The sequence below is a fragment of the Myxine glutinosa genome, chromosome 2 (assembly GCF_964187855.1).
Source record: "Myxine glutinosa chromosome 2, kmMyxGlut1.1, whole genome shotgun sequence".
NCBI classification, from domain to species: Eukaryota; Metazoa; Chordata; class Myxini; order Myxiniformes; family Myxinidae; genus Myxine; species Myxine glutinosa.
In genome coordinates, this window is record NC_136262.1 from 14,657,830 (window position 1) to 14,674,991 (window position 17,162).

General features: G+C 41.1%; 1 protein-coding gene across 2 annotated transcripts in view; it reads right to left on the reverse strand.

Moving 5' to 3' along the window:
* Positions 1-17,162, reverse strand: part of LOC137422025 (protein MTSS 2) — a 111,250-nt gene that overhangs the window by 9,224 nt on the left and 84,864 nt on the right. For both annotated transcript variants that reach the window (XM_068108703.2, XM_068108701.2), the window contains exons 10-11: positions 8,924-9,044; positions 3,398-3,520 (exon numbers count right to left, since the gene is read on the reverse strand). In XM_068108703.2, coding sequence (XP_067964804.2) covers positions 3,398-3,520; positions 8,924-9,044 — 244 coding nt within the window. The remainder of the gene's footprint in view (positions 1-3,397; positions 3,521-8,923; positions 9,045-17,162) is intronic.

The following is a 17,162-nucleotide window of genomic DNA, read 5'->3' on the forward strand; positions in this document are numbered from 1 at the left end:
GCCAATGCACCGCCCACGGTAAACTTCATCCTGATGAAGCAGCACTTGCACAGAAGGAAGGAAGGAATAAATCCCACCGAACGTTTGGACCCATTCATGTTTAGGATCCCATTTCAACCCGTTCCCATTCCCTTATTGCAAATAATTCATTGGACGTAATCCATAACTTTGTATGTATAATCCCCCGTGTTTTGTGTATCCATCATGATTGTATCATATAGGCTTATTAAAAACCGATATATTTGATTATTTGATTTTTCTTTCACACCATAATTTGATTAGATTTTATTACCGGCCAGGGACACCGATCGCGATCTTTGTGGATTTGGATTCTACCTTTTGTGTCAACTTCTGTTGCTCCCGTGAAAGTCATTGTTAGTTCTGTGTTCTTGCTCTTCCATGAGCCTCGATGATGTATAAAATATATTTTAAAATCCAGTATTCTTTTATTATGCATCTCTTTATTAATACGAATTGTTTCTTAATAAAGTAGTGCCACAAATGTGTAAGATCGCCATACATGTAGCAAATGTTATTGATACGGGTGGGTCCCAGCGCAGTTTCTATGTATGTCCGCAAACTATGACATCTTCTTCTTCTTTCACTGGCAACGTATTTCGCTCCCAAAAACGTCTGTTTGCAGTTTTGAACTCCAACCCTGTACCTGCACCCGATTATCTACAGTTGGAAAGGTAGTCATCGATTTACTTGGTTGAAAAAACGTTGGCATGGGTACGTATTCCGTTCGAATGCACGTGAAGATGAGCGGGGAAGAGAAGGGAGTGGGGAGACAGGGGAAGGTGAGGAGAATGGGGGAGGGAGGGAAATGTGGGCGAGAGGGAAGTGGGGGAGAGGGTAGGGGAGGAAGTCGGGGAGAGAGAGTGGAGCAGGGGAGGAGAGAGGGGAGGGGTATCCATGTCTGGATATGTAGCTCGCAGATTTACAAATGAGATCAGTTAGAAGTCACATGGGATGTCCTGCCGGCCTGGTTTACACTCTACTCTACTCTACTCGACTCTACTCTACTCTACTCTACTTCCTTTACGAGATTAACCCTCTCACTTCCTTTATCCAAAACAAGTCCATTGCACATGTATGTCTGTTCCATTTATGGAGGCTGTCATGGAACTTGCATTGCACATAGGCATGCGCAGTGCCAGGGGAGATGTGGAAGGCCCCAGTGCTGCGTGGCTATAAAAGGTGAGCCACAGGTGCAAGCTAACATATGGGAAGAAAACACCGAGTTACACAACCAGTGACTACAGGTTACAAACCAGTAGGTGGCAGTTAAATCAAGTGGACAGTCAAGAATGTCAAGTAAGAGTGGCCGTCCAATTGGTGCAAGTCAGCATCATAAGAGAGAGCAGGCAGGCATGATGACATGGTGGGATCACTGGACCCCCAGACAGGACCAAGCCAGCCTCGTCCGCCTTTATACCTGTTATGTCATGCAGTGTACCAATGCCACAACCCATCAGGATCATCTACCTTGCTAGAAAAGCCTAATAGCACACTACATTTTTTCCTCTCCTCCCATATATTATTCCCTCCAAGAGTACAGGCTTGCAGCAATGGGGAGAATTGCTCATTTGTATCAAGTACGTGCTCTGTCGTCCTGTCAGGCATTCATCACCATTTGTGCCAAAGTCATCATCCTTGTGTACTAATCATACTAAAATATGCCATTTCGTGTCTGTCTGTCTGTCTGATGAATTTTTGATGCCAATACATTCCGTCGTTACTTAACCAATCAACCAAACTTGACAGGACGACGATGGGTTACATAATGAAGGTTGTAGCGCATTCATTTGCCCCCCTCCCGAAAGGGGTTTTCTCCCCCGAGCGGGTTTTCCCCGCCATTGCCGTCAATGGCGTTGCGTGTTGAGGTGTATATCAATGTTAAATAAGCTTTACCATGGCGTTTTTCCAAAGAGGAAGATTTATCGTGGCGTTTTTCCAAAGAGGAAGATTTATCGTGGCGTTTTTCCACAGATGCTTTTAATAACAAAATTAATGATAATCGCATATTGTTAATGTTATTACAAAACAATATTAATACTAATAATGTCCCACTTCCCCAAGGCGTTTTTCCTGCAGTGATAACGTGTATAAATAGCTTATAGTTATAATGGCGTTTCCATGGGAGCAACGGCTTCTACAGGAAGTAAAAATATTATAAACCATAAACATGTATGCTTAGCTTTTTAAACAGTCGCTAATGCTCTTTACAACACTAAATGAAGAAATTTGGAGGAATCCCGACATCCGTGAAGTAAGGTTTACTTACAGAACTGAGCGAAGATCTACTGTACTCTATATAATCCACAAATGTTGGGTTAAAACATGGCCGTTTCTGCCGCTACCATGGAATTTTTCGTAGCGAAATTTTGAAACTCGCTCCTGCTGTTTAATACGAAAATGAAAGAGAGGAAGACCGGGATGTGCTCATTTACCAAGCAGCTAGCTAGCGCTTGCCAAGGCAGCCGTTCCTTATCGGTTTTGAATGGAGTGCTTGCTCAAATGCTTAAACCACTTCTTTTTTTTTTTCTTTTTTTTTTGTATACTGATTGGCGATGTCTCCACAAGAAACTTGGTAAATGAAAACACACCCAATGTTCTTGAGATCTGACCAGAGATCGACTGTAATATACATACCCCAAAGAGGAATGACCCTTTTTTCCGCTCCCATAGTGAGCGGGTGTACTAGTTTATCAAATAGAAACGTGCTTGTAATTATTGCTTACCATTGTTTTCATTGTCATTAAATTGTTGACTATTAGCATGGGATGCCCATTGGCCCGCCCTAATGGGATGGTCTTCTTGCTCTGCCGTCAAAATATTAACATTAGAGGGAACTCTTGAGAAAACTGGTGAACTGATCGATTTCCACAAATGGTTGTATTCAGCCAATGTTGGGATTCTCATGTATGTGAGTTTCTGCCAAGCCTGTCACGTTTTTGTCAAGGCTATCGTGTTTCTGTCTTGGCTTTCATGTTTCTGTCTCAGCTGTCAATGATGACTTGCCAACAAGTGATGAAACCGGTCCGGCTGCTGAGGGGGGCATGTAGCATAGGGATTCTCATGTATGTGCTTCTTGTGAATGTCTGCAGCTGCAGAGGAACCCGGGTAGGGTTTGAAACAGCAAAGAGCTGACCTCGTGTAGCTTTCCTTGGTTACTTTATGCAGCTTTCCTTGGCTGGATGAATATGGTGGTTACTTATATATTAGTCTTCTTTTACTAACGAATTCTATATTGAGAAATAAAATTACTGTCTTGAACTGTTGTGAGCATGATATATTTTTTGAGAATTTTTTGAACGCCCCCCATAAAAATGATGATGCAAACGAAAGACAAGTAAACAAGACGATTACAACAAAGAGTCACCAAGTGCCTCACCATCTCAAGTTTACCCCAGACGAGAGCAGAGGTTGATCCTGAGCCCACAGAAGAGGGAGAGCTGCAGTCACTGGCTGAGGGACCCTGCTCGGAGGCCTCAGATGATGCAGAGCTCAAGGATTTCTGCAGCAAATAATATGGTGGGTGAGCTTGTGAACTGCGATACCATAATCAACATCCATCATTTATATTGATCATTGTGAAAAAGCCTCATACGATAATTTGTTTCCTTTTTTTGAATTGGTCATCATCCAGTTTTGTTAAATTGATCAAGTTGCAAATAAAATAAAAAGCCAAGAACATAAGTACACCTTGGTGAAGACGTTTCATTTATATCTTATTACTTGCAAAAACAACATGTTAATTAAAATAGGGATAAAAGTGAAATTTAAGGCACTCATTTTTATATTATTTGCAAAAAAAAATGCATTCAGGAAGGTCATTGAGCATGGAGTGGAACAGATTACGTTTACGTTTTGGGATTTGCCCTTACTCGGAGCTGACTTTGCAATAAACCTTATATTGGTGAAACTGGACAACAGCTTGGAGACCATTTCAGCGAACATCTCAACAATGCCATAACCAGCAATAACAGCATTGGTAACCAGTCGCCCGTCATTTTAACCTTACAGGACATTATATTCATCAAATGGCACCTGCAAAACAAACAACAGTATTTCATTATATTTAAATTGGGAACATCAGCACCAAATGTTTAAATGAAAGGTTTTCTTTCTGTTTATACAACATTGATCATTATTCTTTCTTTATCTTATTCTTTCTTCATTATTTCAAACAGAAGGAAATCTCATTTCCTTTCACAAAGCCCGAAACAAGTGTGTGTCCACCCTCAGGAGAGCCAGGAAACAATATCTCTCCATTCTCAAGACCGAACTCTCTTATCTGTCTCCCTCTTCCAAATCCTGGTAGCGTCTGGTCAAATCTGTTTCTGGTGTTTGTTCCCCCTCATACCCCTTCCTTACCTCAAACGGCTATACAGCTGACTCCGCACGTGAAAAAGCTGAATGCCTCAACTCTGTGTTTGCCTTTAAATCTTGTGTCCCAAACCCATCCCTCTCTGTACCCACCGTACCCAGCTGCTCCTGGACTCTGTGTCCTTTCTTCCTGACAAGGTGGGAAAGTTTCTGTCAACCCTCGACTCTGATTCTGCAACTGGACCTGACGGCATCAGCCCACGGGTCCTAAAATCCTGTTCTTCCGCTCTTTCACTCCCTCTCTCTGTTCTCTTCACCCTCTCTTTTGCTCAAGATCATCTGCCATCTGCTTGGAAATCAGCCAACGTCACCGCTTTACACAAAAAGGTGCAAAAACAGATCCTTGCAACTACAGACTAATCAGCCTTCTCCCAATTATCAGCAAAGTCATGTAATCCATCATTGCTTCGGATATGAAATCTTTCCTCTTCTCCAAAGGCTTGATCTCTGATCATCAATTTGGTTTCAGACCAGGTCACTCTACTCTAGGACATGGTGCTTCTGCTGTCTCAACAATGGATGGAGGTCCTCAATGCCAAACAGGAAATTAGAGCTGTCTCCCTTGACATATAACGTGCCTTCGATACGGTCTGGCACCCCGCGCTGCTCACCAAACTCTCCTCCTTTGGTATCCATGGAAATCTCCAAGCATGGCTGGCAGACTTTCTCTCTAGTTGCAGTCAACGTGTGGCCCTGAATGGGTTTCTCTCATCTCCTCTTCCTGTTCAGGCTGGAGTTTCCCAAGGCAGTGTTCTGGGCCCTGTGCTTTTTCTGGTCTTCATCAATGATCTCTCTGACTCTCTTGAAAATCCTCTCTATCTCTTTGCTGATGACTCCACTCTCTGCCGCTCCATTCCTCATCCCTCAGATCGGCAGTCTGCAGCCTCCTCACTCTCTGCAGACCTTGACAAAATCACAGACTGGGCAAACAAGTGGAACATGTCTTTCAATCCTGACAAATCTCACACTCTTACGATGTCTCTCCGAAAAGACCGACTGGACAACCCTCCCATCCACTTTCTGAATAATCCTCTCCAAGAAGTTCTGTCACTCAAGCTTTTGGGTCTCACTATCTGCCATGATCTTTCCTTTGAAAACCACATTTCCAAGCTGGACTCCAAAGCCAGTCGCCGACTGGGCATCCTCCGTCGTGCGAAGTCCTTCCTTGGCACACTTGAGCTCCTCACCACATACAAGGCTTTCATCCGCAGCTCAATGGAGTACTGCTCTCCCCTCTGGGCTGGTGCTCCTGCCTTACACCTCGCTCGTCTTCACGCTGTTGAAACCAAAGCGTTCAAAATCATTGGAATCTCCCGCGATGAAGCTATCTCCGAGGGCCTTTCACTTACTCACCGCAGGCAGATTGGTGGTCTTTCTGTCTTCTACCGACTCCTCTCCAGCCTTGCTCCTCCAGCTCTCTCTGGGCTCTGTCCCCCAAATATTCCTACAGGTCGCACAAGATCTGCCTGCAACCCTCTTATGGTTAAACTGCCAAAATCAAGACTCTCTGCTCACCTTCACTTCTTCATTCCTCTTTTCTCCCGTTTCTGGAACAAACTCCCTCACTCTCTTCAATACCACTCCTCCCTCCAGGTCTTTAAAACATCTGTTCACCACCATCTCTTATCTTCCCCCATCCAAAACCTTGATCTTTTCTACCCCCGCTAATTTCACCCCAAATCCACTTTTTTGAAATACCAACTTCTTTCCTGGAAGTCCTTGGTGTCCTTGTGTTTTATACTTCTCCCACCCTCCTCCCCCTTCCCATGTCTCCTCCCCCCAAGCCCTCTCCCTCCCACACATCTCCCGATGTCCCTGCTCTCAAATGTTGTGTTTGTGTGCTTCCCCTTCTCTCCCCATCTTGTCTACCGCTCCCTCTTTTTATATGTTTTGTTTTTTTGTGATAGTGATATATGTGATATATTTTTGATATATTTGTGATTATTTGATATATTTGATATATTTGATATATTTTTGCAATATTTGCAAGCAATATTTGATATATTTTTGATAAATTTTTGATTATAGATATGATATATTTTTGTGATTTTTTTGATTATAGATATGATATATTTTTGGGATTTTTTTTTTGTGATAAATGTTAGCTCTTTCACGAGCCTCGATTCTGTATACAAAAAAAAGAAAAAAAAAGAAAGAATCTGCTCCCTTTCATTCAGCGTTTCTATCCAATAGCCATTGTTCATCCTCATTACGTCAGTCGTGAGATTGTGAGTGACATCAAGAAGTCGTTCTATAAATTTCCTTGCTTTTCCATATTCTGCCTCACTCCAAGGAAAAGCATGCTTTGAAACGGCAGTGCTTCTAAGTTTTATACGGTGGATAACCTAAACTGTTTTATTCTTTAATTCAAAGGTAAGTTTCTCAATTGTCAATAGGTAAGTGCCTCAATCCTTCCTCAATCATTCTTCAATCCTCAACATCTCACATCATTCCCATCCAAAACCATGATCTTTGCTATACCTGTAAAACCACCCCCAATTTTTGCTTCTGTATCCACCTTGTCCACGCCCTGAATTCTCCTCTACCCCTCAACCTTACCCATTCATCTGTTGTTGTCCGTCTCTGTTTATTTTCTCCTTCGGCCCTACTGTTGGAATTTCCCCATTCCCTTTCTGCTCTTCCTTTTTTGTTATGTTGCGTCCTGATCCGTTCTGTGTTCTAGTTCTTCCATAAGCCTTGACTTTGTAGAGAGAGAAAAAAAAAGTGTGCTATACCCCCCTCTGCACCATGCTGTCAAATCAACATTAAGTGTATTTCAAACAAAAAGTTACTCAACTTGACAAATCTGCTTTATAATCTCAACTCTTCACTAGAATGGCACTCAGTAGAGAGCATACCTCTGCCTGGTTGGCCATGTCACTCAATGGTGAAGAATCACTTAAAAAATTAAATAATTGTCCTATCCGAATCCATATTCAGATCTTCACCAAAATTGAATCGATTCTTCCTCATCACACAACCAACCTGTCCACCAAGTTTCGTCCAAATCCATCCATAACGTTTTGTGATATCCTGCTATGTATCGTTTTTGGCCCCATCTCCCAATGGTGAAGAATCACTTGAAAATGAAATAATTCTCATATCCGAATCCATATTCAGATCTTCACCAAAATCGAATCGAATCGTCCTTGTCAGACACACAACCTGTCCACCAAGTTCCATCCCAATCCATAACGTTTTGAGATATCGTGCTATGACGGTATCGTTTTTGGCCCGATCTCCCAATGGTGAAGACTCACTTAAAAGATTCTAGTAGCCGGATCCGAATCCGGATCTTCACCAAAATCGAATCATTTCATCCGTATCACATCCAAATCTGGCGTCTGCCAAATTTACTCTGAATCTGTCCACAACGTTTTTGAGATATCTTGTTCACAAACAGACAAACAAACAGACGGGTGAAAACATAACCTCCATCCACCTTCGGTGGCAGAGGTAAAAAAAAAACCATGAGCAAATAAGACATAGCAATTCAAAGTGGATAAATATTTTATGTTATGTGCTTTTATTGAGAGAAATTAAGAATGTAGAGCATAACTACGGTTGATATACATCAACTGTCGATGGCATTGCTATATAATTTAATTAGTAACTCTACTTCCTCAATCCTCAACATTTTAAAATCGAGACAACAACATAATTACTCCATGCTCCATGGAGCTCCATTACTCCATGCAATTAATCCAATGCAATCCAATGCAATGCAATCCAATCCAATGCAATTAATTAATGCAATGCAATTAATCCATGCAATTACTCCATGCAATCAATTACTCCATGCATAACGAGACAACAACATAATAATTAAACTCCAATACATTCAGAACTCCGCTGCCCGTCTACTCACCCATTCCCGGACCCGTGACCACATCACCCCCGTCCTTTACAAGCTTCACTGGCTCCCCATCCCCCAGAGAATCCAGTACAAAATCCTCCTCTTGACCTACAAAGCCCTCCATAACCTGGCCCCATCCTACCTGGCTGACCTCCTCTCCAGACACACTCCCACCCGCAACCTCCGCTCTGCTGGTACCAACCTCCTGACCCCGGACCATCCGGTCCGGTCCATCCGGACCAAATTTAGATCCTGGGGGGACAGGGCCTTCTCCATCGCTGCTCCCACCCTCTGGAACTCGCTACCTCACACCATCAGAGACTCCTCCTCACTCACCACATTCAAAACATCACTCAAGACCCACCTGTTCAACACTGCATTCAACATTTAACCCACAGCATCTAACCCCTGACTATCTCCTCTCCTTCTCCCTCCTTTGTGCTTTGAATATTTCCCTATTGATTCTTCTTTTTTTGCAATTGTTTTTATGTTTTGCTATGCATTATGTTTTGCACTCTGTCAAAGCGTCTTTGGGCTTCCTGAAAAGCGCTATATAAAATAAATGCATTATTATTATTATTATTATAATGTGCATAAATGTGTATCATAATGAATAATTTGCAAATATTCAGGTGATAACCGCGCATAAAGAAACGGCAAGGGTCATTGAAGAACCTGCGATTCAGGTGGCATTGGGGATGGAGATTTAGAGCAGCCAACTTCATGCGCCGGAAATCCAGAGTCATGTGATGAGATGCTGGAGAGTCGGCTCGTTGGTAAAGGGGGTTGTGCAAGGCTGGAGGAGCACAGATCATGGTAGGTTAGGTCAAGCAATGGAAGTTCCTTGAACTCTACTATCAAGGCCGTTTACGTCCTGCATTGCAGAAAGCCAGCTTGGCATCACGCACCATTATGTACTCACAAAGGGAAAATCTTGGATAAAAATCACAGCAAATTTCTCTGACGACCATATTAATTTGACAGCCATGCACAGCTGAATATAATTTCAGATTTGATGCTTTGTCGTAACAAAGCTGTCCTCCTTGTTGGACTTTTCCCAGTAGCTTTTCCACCAACAGTATGAGAAAAGACAGGCAAAAAAAAACCAGGATAAATCAAGTAAAAGAGTGCAGGAATTGATACAAAGCAGGACTGGAAAGAGGTGAAGAGAGGAGCTAATGACCGGAATACAATAGAGCAAGATAGGAATGGAGGACAATTTTCCGACTACACGTGTTGTGCATGAAACAAGATCGAGACAAGAGAGACTTGGTTTTTCTCTACAAGATATAGGCTCATGGAAGAGTGAAGGAATAGAGGGTACAAGGAGACAAAGTGACTGGGGGAATGGGGTCACATTTGTGCACAACAAGCAAGGGAATGAACAAAAAGGAAAAGAGGAGAGAGAGGGGAGGGAAGGATGGAAAGTCACCTGCAAGTAAGAGAGTTGGGATGAGTATGGATAATGGGGAAAGAAAATATCATGGGTAGCGATGTGGGATGACATGGTGGTGCACCACACTCGCAACCTGGAGGGAAGAATGCGATTGAACCTCCGCCAGAAAGCTGTTTCACAAACGAGGAAAAGGCAAAACAAGAGAGGCAAGAGAAACCTGAGTTGTTAACAAGAGGGTGGGTGAATGCATGGATTTTGGGAGTTGTTTAACCAAGAGGGGGTACTGTAAGACTGGGTGCATCCTGCTGGAGGTGGGGAGGGTTAGAGGGCTGAGAGAACGAAGGGTGTTAGACCGGAGAAGAGGTGGAAAAAAACAGAGGCCACTGACCTGTCTGTAATGTGACAGCAATCAGCCTTGTGCTTCCATTGATGCCAATTAATGTGAAGAGCATTCAATTCGACAGAATGCAGGAGAGACTGAGGTGATGCTCATGCACCAGCGCCATAGGAGAGAGAGAACAATATTCCATGGAGCTATGACAAAGGCATTGTAGACCGAATAGTTCTGATTTCCCAAGAACAACTTGGAACGACAGAGGATACAAATTCTGCATCTGGTTTTAGAGATCAGCTTTGCTATATGGTTGGCCCAGCAGAGGTCATGTCTAATTGTGAGCCATAAAGGTTCAACAGACAGAAACTTCCAAAAGCTGATAATGGAAATAGATAGGAAGGTTCATATCCAGAGAAACAGGACAGGGGTGATCCATCCAGAGCAAAGCAAAAAGAGGTTCAGCAATTGGTTCACTTGTCTGTCTGTCCTTCTGTCTATAAACGACAGTTTATGATCTAGGAACAACTTAGTCGTGGCCAAAAATATTGGCACCCTTGCACTTTTTTCAAATAATGCACCATTTCTTCCAGAAAATTGTTGAAAGTAAAAAATATTTTGGTATCCACATTTGTATTTATTTGGTTTGCAGTGGAACAAAACAAAAAAAGCTGAAACAATTACGACATCTTAGATTATTCCACACAGAAATCCTAAAATGGCCCGGACAATATTATTGGCACCTTTTAGAAGTTGATAGAAATAATTAGATTTCAAGCAGGTGATTCTCCTTTACTTTGGAATTGAACTCACCTGTGGTGAGTTGTGGGTGCCTGCAATATAAAAATCACTCATTCAACCAGTTTGAATGGAGAAAAGAAGTCATTCTGCTGTTTTGTGTCACTGTGTGCACGGCAATGAGCATGGAGAAAAGAAAGAAAACCAGAGAATTGTCTGAGGAGGTCAGACACAAGATTGAAGCCAAGCATGGACAATCTGAAGGCTACAAGTCCATCTCCAGAGACCTTGATGTTCCTGTGTCAACCGTACGCAATGTTATCAGGACGTTTAAGGCCCATGGCACTGTTGCCGACCTCCCTGGATGTGGCCGCAAGAGAAAACTTGATCGAATATTGCAGCGAATGATTGTTCGAATGGTGCAGAATGCACCTCGATCAACTTCCAAACAGATTCAAGCTGACCTTCAGATACAAGGTATGACAGTTTCAACTTGCACCATCCGCCACTAACTCAATGAAAGGGGGTTCGATGGTAGGAGACCCAGGAGGACCCCACTGCTGAGAAAGCCCAAGTGGAGTTTGCCAAAACACACCTTAACAAGCCAAAATCCTTCTGGGAGAATGTCCTGTGGACAGATGAGACCAAATTAGAGCTTTTTGTTAAAGCACATCATCTCTATGTTTACAGAAAACAAAATGAAACCTTCAAAGAAAAGAACACCTTCCCTACAGTCAAACATAGAGGAGGTTCAGTGATGTTTTGGGGTTGCTGTGTTGCTTCTGGCACTGGGTGCCTTGAATGTGTGCATGGCATCATGAAATCTAGAGATTACCAAGGCATTTTGGAGCGCATTGTTCAACCCAGTGTCAGAAAGCTGGGTCTCCGTCGAAGTTCATGGGTCTTGCAGCAAGACAATGACCCCAAACACACTTCAAAAAGCACTCAGGAATGGTTCAAGACAAAATGCTGGACTGTTCTGAAGTGTCCAGTAATGAGTCCAGATCTAAATCCCATTAAACACCTGTGGGGAGTTCTGAAAACAGCAGTTGGGAGAAGGCACTCTTCAAATCTGGGAGAACTGGAGCAGTTTGCACAAGAAGAGTGGGTCAAACTGCCAGTAGAGAGGTGTAGGGAGCTAATTCATGGCTATCGGTAGTCCTTGATTACAGGTATATTGTCCAAAGGCCATGCTACCAAAGGCTGTGCTTGAGGGTGGCAATAATTTTGTCAATGCCATTTCTTTTTATTTTCTGATTTAAAAGGATATACAGTATTAAGTTCTGAATCAAAAACAAAGGTTCTGTAATATTAACGATGAAATAAAGAATTGTGAAAACCAAATATTTTTGTGAATTTCAACTTATTTTTAGAGAAAATTGTGAGTTATTTGAAAAACGTGCAAGGGTGCCAATATTTTTGGCCACAACTGTATTTTCAATTGAATGGTATATTTTCAATACAAATCGGAAAATGAACCTGCAGTTTAGCAGAACCTTGGTTCTGAATTTGGCCTGGTCACGCATGCGCTGAGGCGTGATTTAATTTTTCAGCGGTGAAGCCGCTTCAACCATCCTTCCGTCAAAAATGAAGAACCTTTCTAATCCACCTTGTTTCATTCTAAAAGGTTCTAAAGGATAATTCTAATGTGTTTCGTTCATTTCTAGGCTTTGCCCATTTCATATTAAAAATCGGACTTCGGACATGAGTGCAATTTTTTCTTTTACTTTGTCTGCCTGTCTGGCAGTCAATCAAAATTGAAAAATAGGGGTAACACACCTGGTGCTCACCTGGTATAATAAACAGTATACTACACTGAATAAATGTATTTTAAACCAATTTCAATGGTTGCTGGAAGGCAGGGCAGCATTTAGAATCACTGACATAATCATAAGACTTTAAACAAACAAACCAAAAAATACCTATTTTGGGGGGTAAACGCCCTGTCGGCCCCCTCAGGACTCGATTTTTTAAAATGCTGTGAACAAACTTTGGTACATCACGGGTGATGAAGATTGTGGTCAAGTTTCATCAAAACTGTGTTTGTAGTTTGAAGAAAAAGCTAATACCTATTTTGGGGGGTCAAACCTGGATCCACTTTGACCCCTGGTAGACCTTCTTAAACACCGATTTTTCTAATGCCATGAACAAACTTTAGTCACAACATAACAAACATCATTTGTGCCAAATTTGGTCACAATCCCTTCAGCGGTTTCGGAGAAGAAGTTGCAAGTGTTTACGGACTGATGGACGGACGACACGCCATCGCATAAGCTCCCCTGAAGGCCTAACCCTAACCCTAACAACTCATTCCAGGTGAGCTAAAAATCATTCCAAACTAGAAACACTGTTTTGAAGGAAGTTATAAAGGATGCAAACAACAGGCACTAATGTAACGTGTTAAATAAGGCGGTGTAAAAGACACTGCCATCAATGGCAGTAAACTTCCGGATTTTGTTTTTCTACGACCTTCTTAAATGTTTATTTTATTTCAATTGAATTATAAACTTAAGGGCCTATCTCATTGGCCTGGAGACTAGGTGGCGACCTGGTGGCGACTCGAGTCTCCGCGACGTCTCCTGGAGACTAGCCGGGTCTCCGGGAAGTCGCGGGAAATTCAAACATGTTCGATTTTTTTGGAGACTTTTTGGAGACTTCATGCTACGTCGCGGACGTCGCCCTGGCGTCGCCTTGGTGAGAGCGCAAGCCATTTTTTGGTCTCCCGAGTCGCCTGAGTTGCCGCGACTAATCAGTCGCGGCAGTCGCGGCGATGTCTCCGCCAATGAGATAGGCCCTTTAATCACTGTAGAACACAAATTGCCTTTATGTCACTTTCAAAACCTTCTAATTTAGCAGTACTAGGGCGGCATTTTAGATCATTACGACAATCAAATTAGCCACTCGTCGACTTTCCCCATGTCCTTGTTTCTCAAGACTGCACGTGGTAACTGTGCAAGTGGAAGAATCTTGAAAGCCAAGTAAGAAGGCACACTTGTATACTGCAGGTAAGGAGCTTGACAAACACTGCAGGATGCCAGACTGTGTCAAATGCCTGAGATATATCCTAGGACATAGTTCTGACCTCTTTCTGGAGATTTAAGGGCTCTGGCCATTACTGACCGAAGCAGAAGCATGTTCATAGTTGAGAGAATTTTATTAAATCCAACGTGATGGTCAGAGATCAGGTTGTTTGAAAAGAGGAAAGATACTGAGCTGTTAGATTTGTAGGCAGACAGATGGTCAAAGTAGAATAACAGACTGAAGAGAGCAGAGAAAGGAGAAGCAAGGGCAGCATAGCAGGATGTGAGAATATCAGCACTGCTGCCATGTGGGTCTATTGCCAAAGAAAAGCTGACACGACATAAATTTCTCTACATTATCAGGCGTGAAAGACATCGCCAAGAAGGCAGCAGGCACGATGGGATTCCTGACGTGCTGCTGTGGCACTTATGGAGGACCCCTAAAAATTAGGACAGGAATTTGGAATTTGGCGAGGGTGCTAGTGACACTCGACAACTCTTTGGGAAAGACAATGTGGAATCAGAAATGTGCACTAGCTAATGCTAGGAGATGGGATCGCCAGTTTAATGTCCATGCGTGAGCAGGTGCACTCCTCCATGCAATGCTGTGCCTGAGGAGCGCCACACCGACCGTTTATAGTTTGTTCGAGAATCCAACCAAGACCCGACAGTTCTATGGCAAGTGCGTTACCACAGCAGCATTCAATTGGATACAAAGATATGCTTTGAAGAAACGTGAAAGTAATTGGTTGATATCTGTCTTTCGTTCCCTCTTGAAACATTTCACGACAAAGTTTCACGAAAATAATCACCAGGTTGTTATAATCATGAGTTTGTTATAATCATCAGGTTACTATAATCATCAGTTTGTTATAATCATCAGGTTACTATAATCATCAAGTTGCTATAATCATGAGTTTGTTATAATCATCAGGTTACTATAATCATCAGTTTGTTATAATCATCAGGTTACTATAATCATGAGTTTGTTATAATCATCAGTTTGTTATAATCATCAGGTTACTATAATCATCAGTTTGTTATAATCATCAGGTTACTATAATCATCAAGTTGTTATAATCATGAGTTTGTTATAATCATGAGTTTGTTATAATCATCAGGTTACTATAATCATCAGTTTGTTATAATCATCAGGTTACTATAATCATCAACTTGTTATAATCATGAGTTTGTTATAATCATCAGGTTACTATAATCATCAAGTTGTTATAATCACCAGGTTGTTATAATCATCAGGTTATTATAATCATCAAGTTGCTATAATCACCAGGTTGTTATAATCATCAAGTTGTTATAATCATCAGGTTACTATAATCATCAAGTTGTTATAATCATCAAGTTGCTATAATCATGTGTTTGTTATAATCATCAGGTTACTATAATCATCAGGTTGTTATAATCACCAGGTTGTTATAAACATCAGGTTGTTATAATCATCAAGTTGCTATAATCATCAGGTTATTATAATCATCAAGTTGTTATAATCATCAGGTTACTATAATCATCAAGTTGTTATAATCACCAGGTTGTTATAATCATCAGGTTATTATAATCCCCATGTTGCTATAATCATGAGTTTGTTATAATCATCAGGTTACTATAATCATCAGGTTGTTATAATCATCAGGTTACTATAATCATCAGGTTGTTATAATCACCAGGTTGTTATAATCAAGTTGCTATAATCCCCATGTTGCTATAATCAGCAGGTTGTTATAATCACCAGGTTGTTATAATCACCAGGTTGTTATAATCACCAGATGTTGTTATAATCATCAAGTTCCTATAATCATGAGTTTGTTATAATCATCAGGTTACTATAATCATCAGGTTGTTATAATCATCAGGTTGTTATAATCACCAGGTTGTTATAAACATCAGGTTGTTATAATCATCAAGTTGCTATAATCCCCATGCTGCTATAATCAGCAGGTTGTTATAATCATCAGGTTGTTATAATCCCCATGTTGCTATAATCATGAGTTTGTTATAATAATGAGTTTGTTATAATCATCAGGTTGTTATAATCACCAGGTTGTTATAATCATCAGGTTACGATAATCATCAGGTTGTTATAATCATCAGGTTACTATAATCATCAGGTTGTTATAATCACCAGGTTGTTATAATCATCAGGTTGTTATAATCATCAAGTTGCTATAATCCCCATGTTGCTATAATAATCAGGTTGTTATAATCATCAAGTTGCTATAATCATCAGGTTGCTATAATCACCAGGTTGTTATAATCATCAAGTTGCGATAATGATCAAGTTGCTATAATTCCCATGTTGTTATAATCATCAAGTTGCTATAATCCCCATGTTGCTGTAATCACCAGGTTGTTATCATCACCAGGTTACTATAATCCCCATGTTGCTATAACCACCAGGTTGTTATAATCACCAGGTTACTATAATCCCCATGTTGCTATAATCACCAGGTTGTTATAATCACCAGGTTGATATAATCATCAAGTTGCTATAATCCCCATGTTGCTATAATCACCAGGTTGTTATAATCACCAGGTTACTATAATCCCCATGTTGCTATAATCACCAGGTTGTTATAATCACCAGGTTGATATGATCATCAAGTTGCTATAATCCCCATGTTGCTTAAATCACCAGGTTGTTATCACCAGGTTACTATAATCCCCATGTTGTTATAATCACCAGGTTGTTATAATCACCAGGTTGTAATAATCATTAAGTTGCTATAATCCCCATGTTGCTATAATCCCCATGTTGTTGTAATCACCAGGTTGTAATAATCATCAAGTTGCTATAATCACCAGGTTGTTATAATCATCAGGCTACTATAATAATCAAGTTGCTATAATCCCCAGGTTGCTATAATCATCAGGTTGCTATAATCATCAGGTTGCTGTAATCACCAGGTTGTTATAATCATCAAGTTGCTATAATCCCCATGTTGCTGTAATCACCAGGTTGTTAAAATCACCAGGTTGTTATAATCATCAAGTTGCTATAATCCCCATGTTGCTGTAATCACCAGGTTGTTATAATCATCAGGTTGTTATAATCACCAGGTTGTAATAATCATCAAGTTGCTATAATCCCCATGTTGCTATAATCACCAGGTTGTTATAATCACCAGGTTACTATAATCCCCATGTTGTTATAATCACCAGGTTGTTATAATCATCAAGTTGCTATAATCCCCAGGTTGATATAATCATCAAGTTGCTATAATCATCAGGTTGTTATAATCATCAAGTTGCTATAATCACCAGGTTGTTATAATCATCAAGTTGCTATAATCCCCATGTTGCTATAATCACCAGGTTGTTATAATCATCAAGTTGCTATAATCCCCATGTTGCTATAATCACCAGGTTGTTAAAATCACCAGGTTACTATAATCCCCAGGTTGTTATAATCATCAA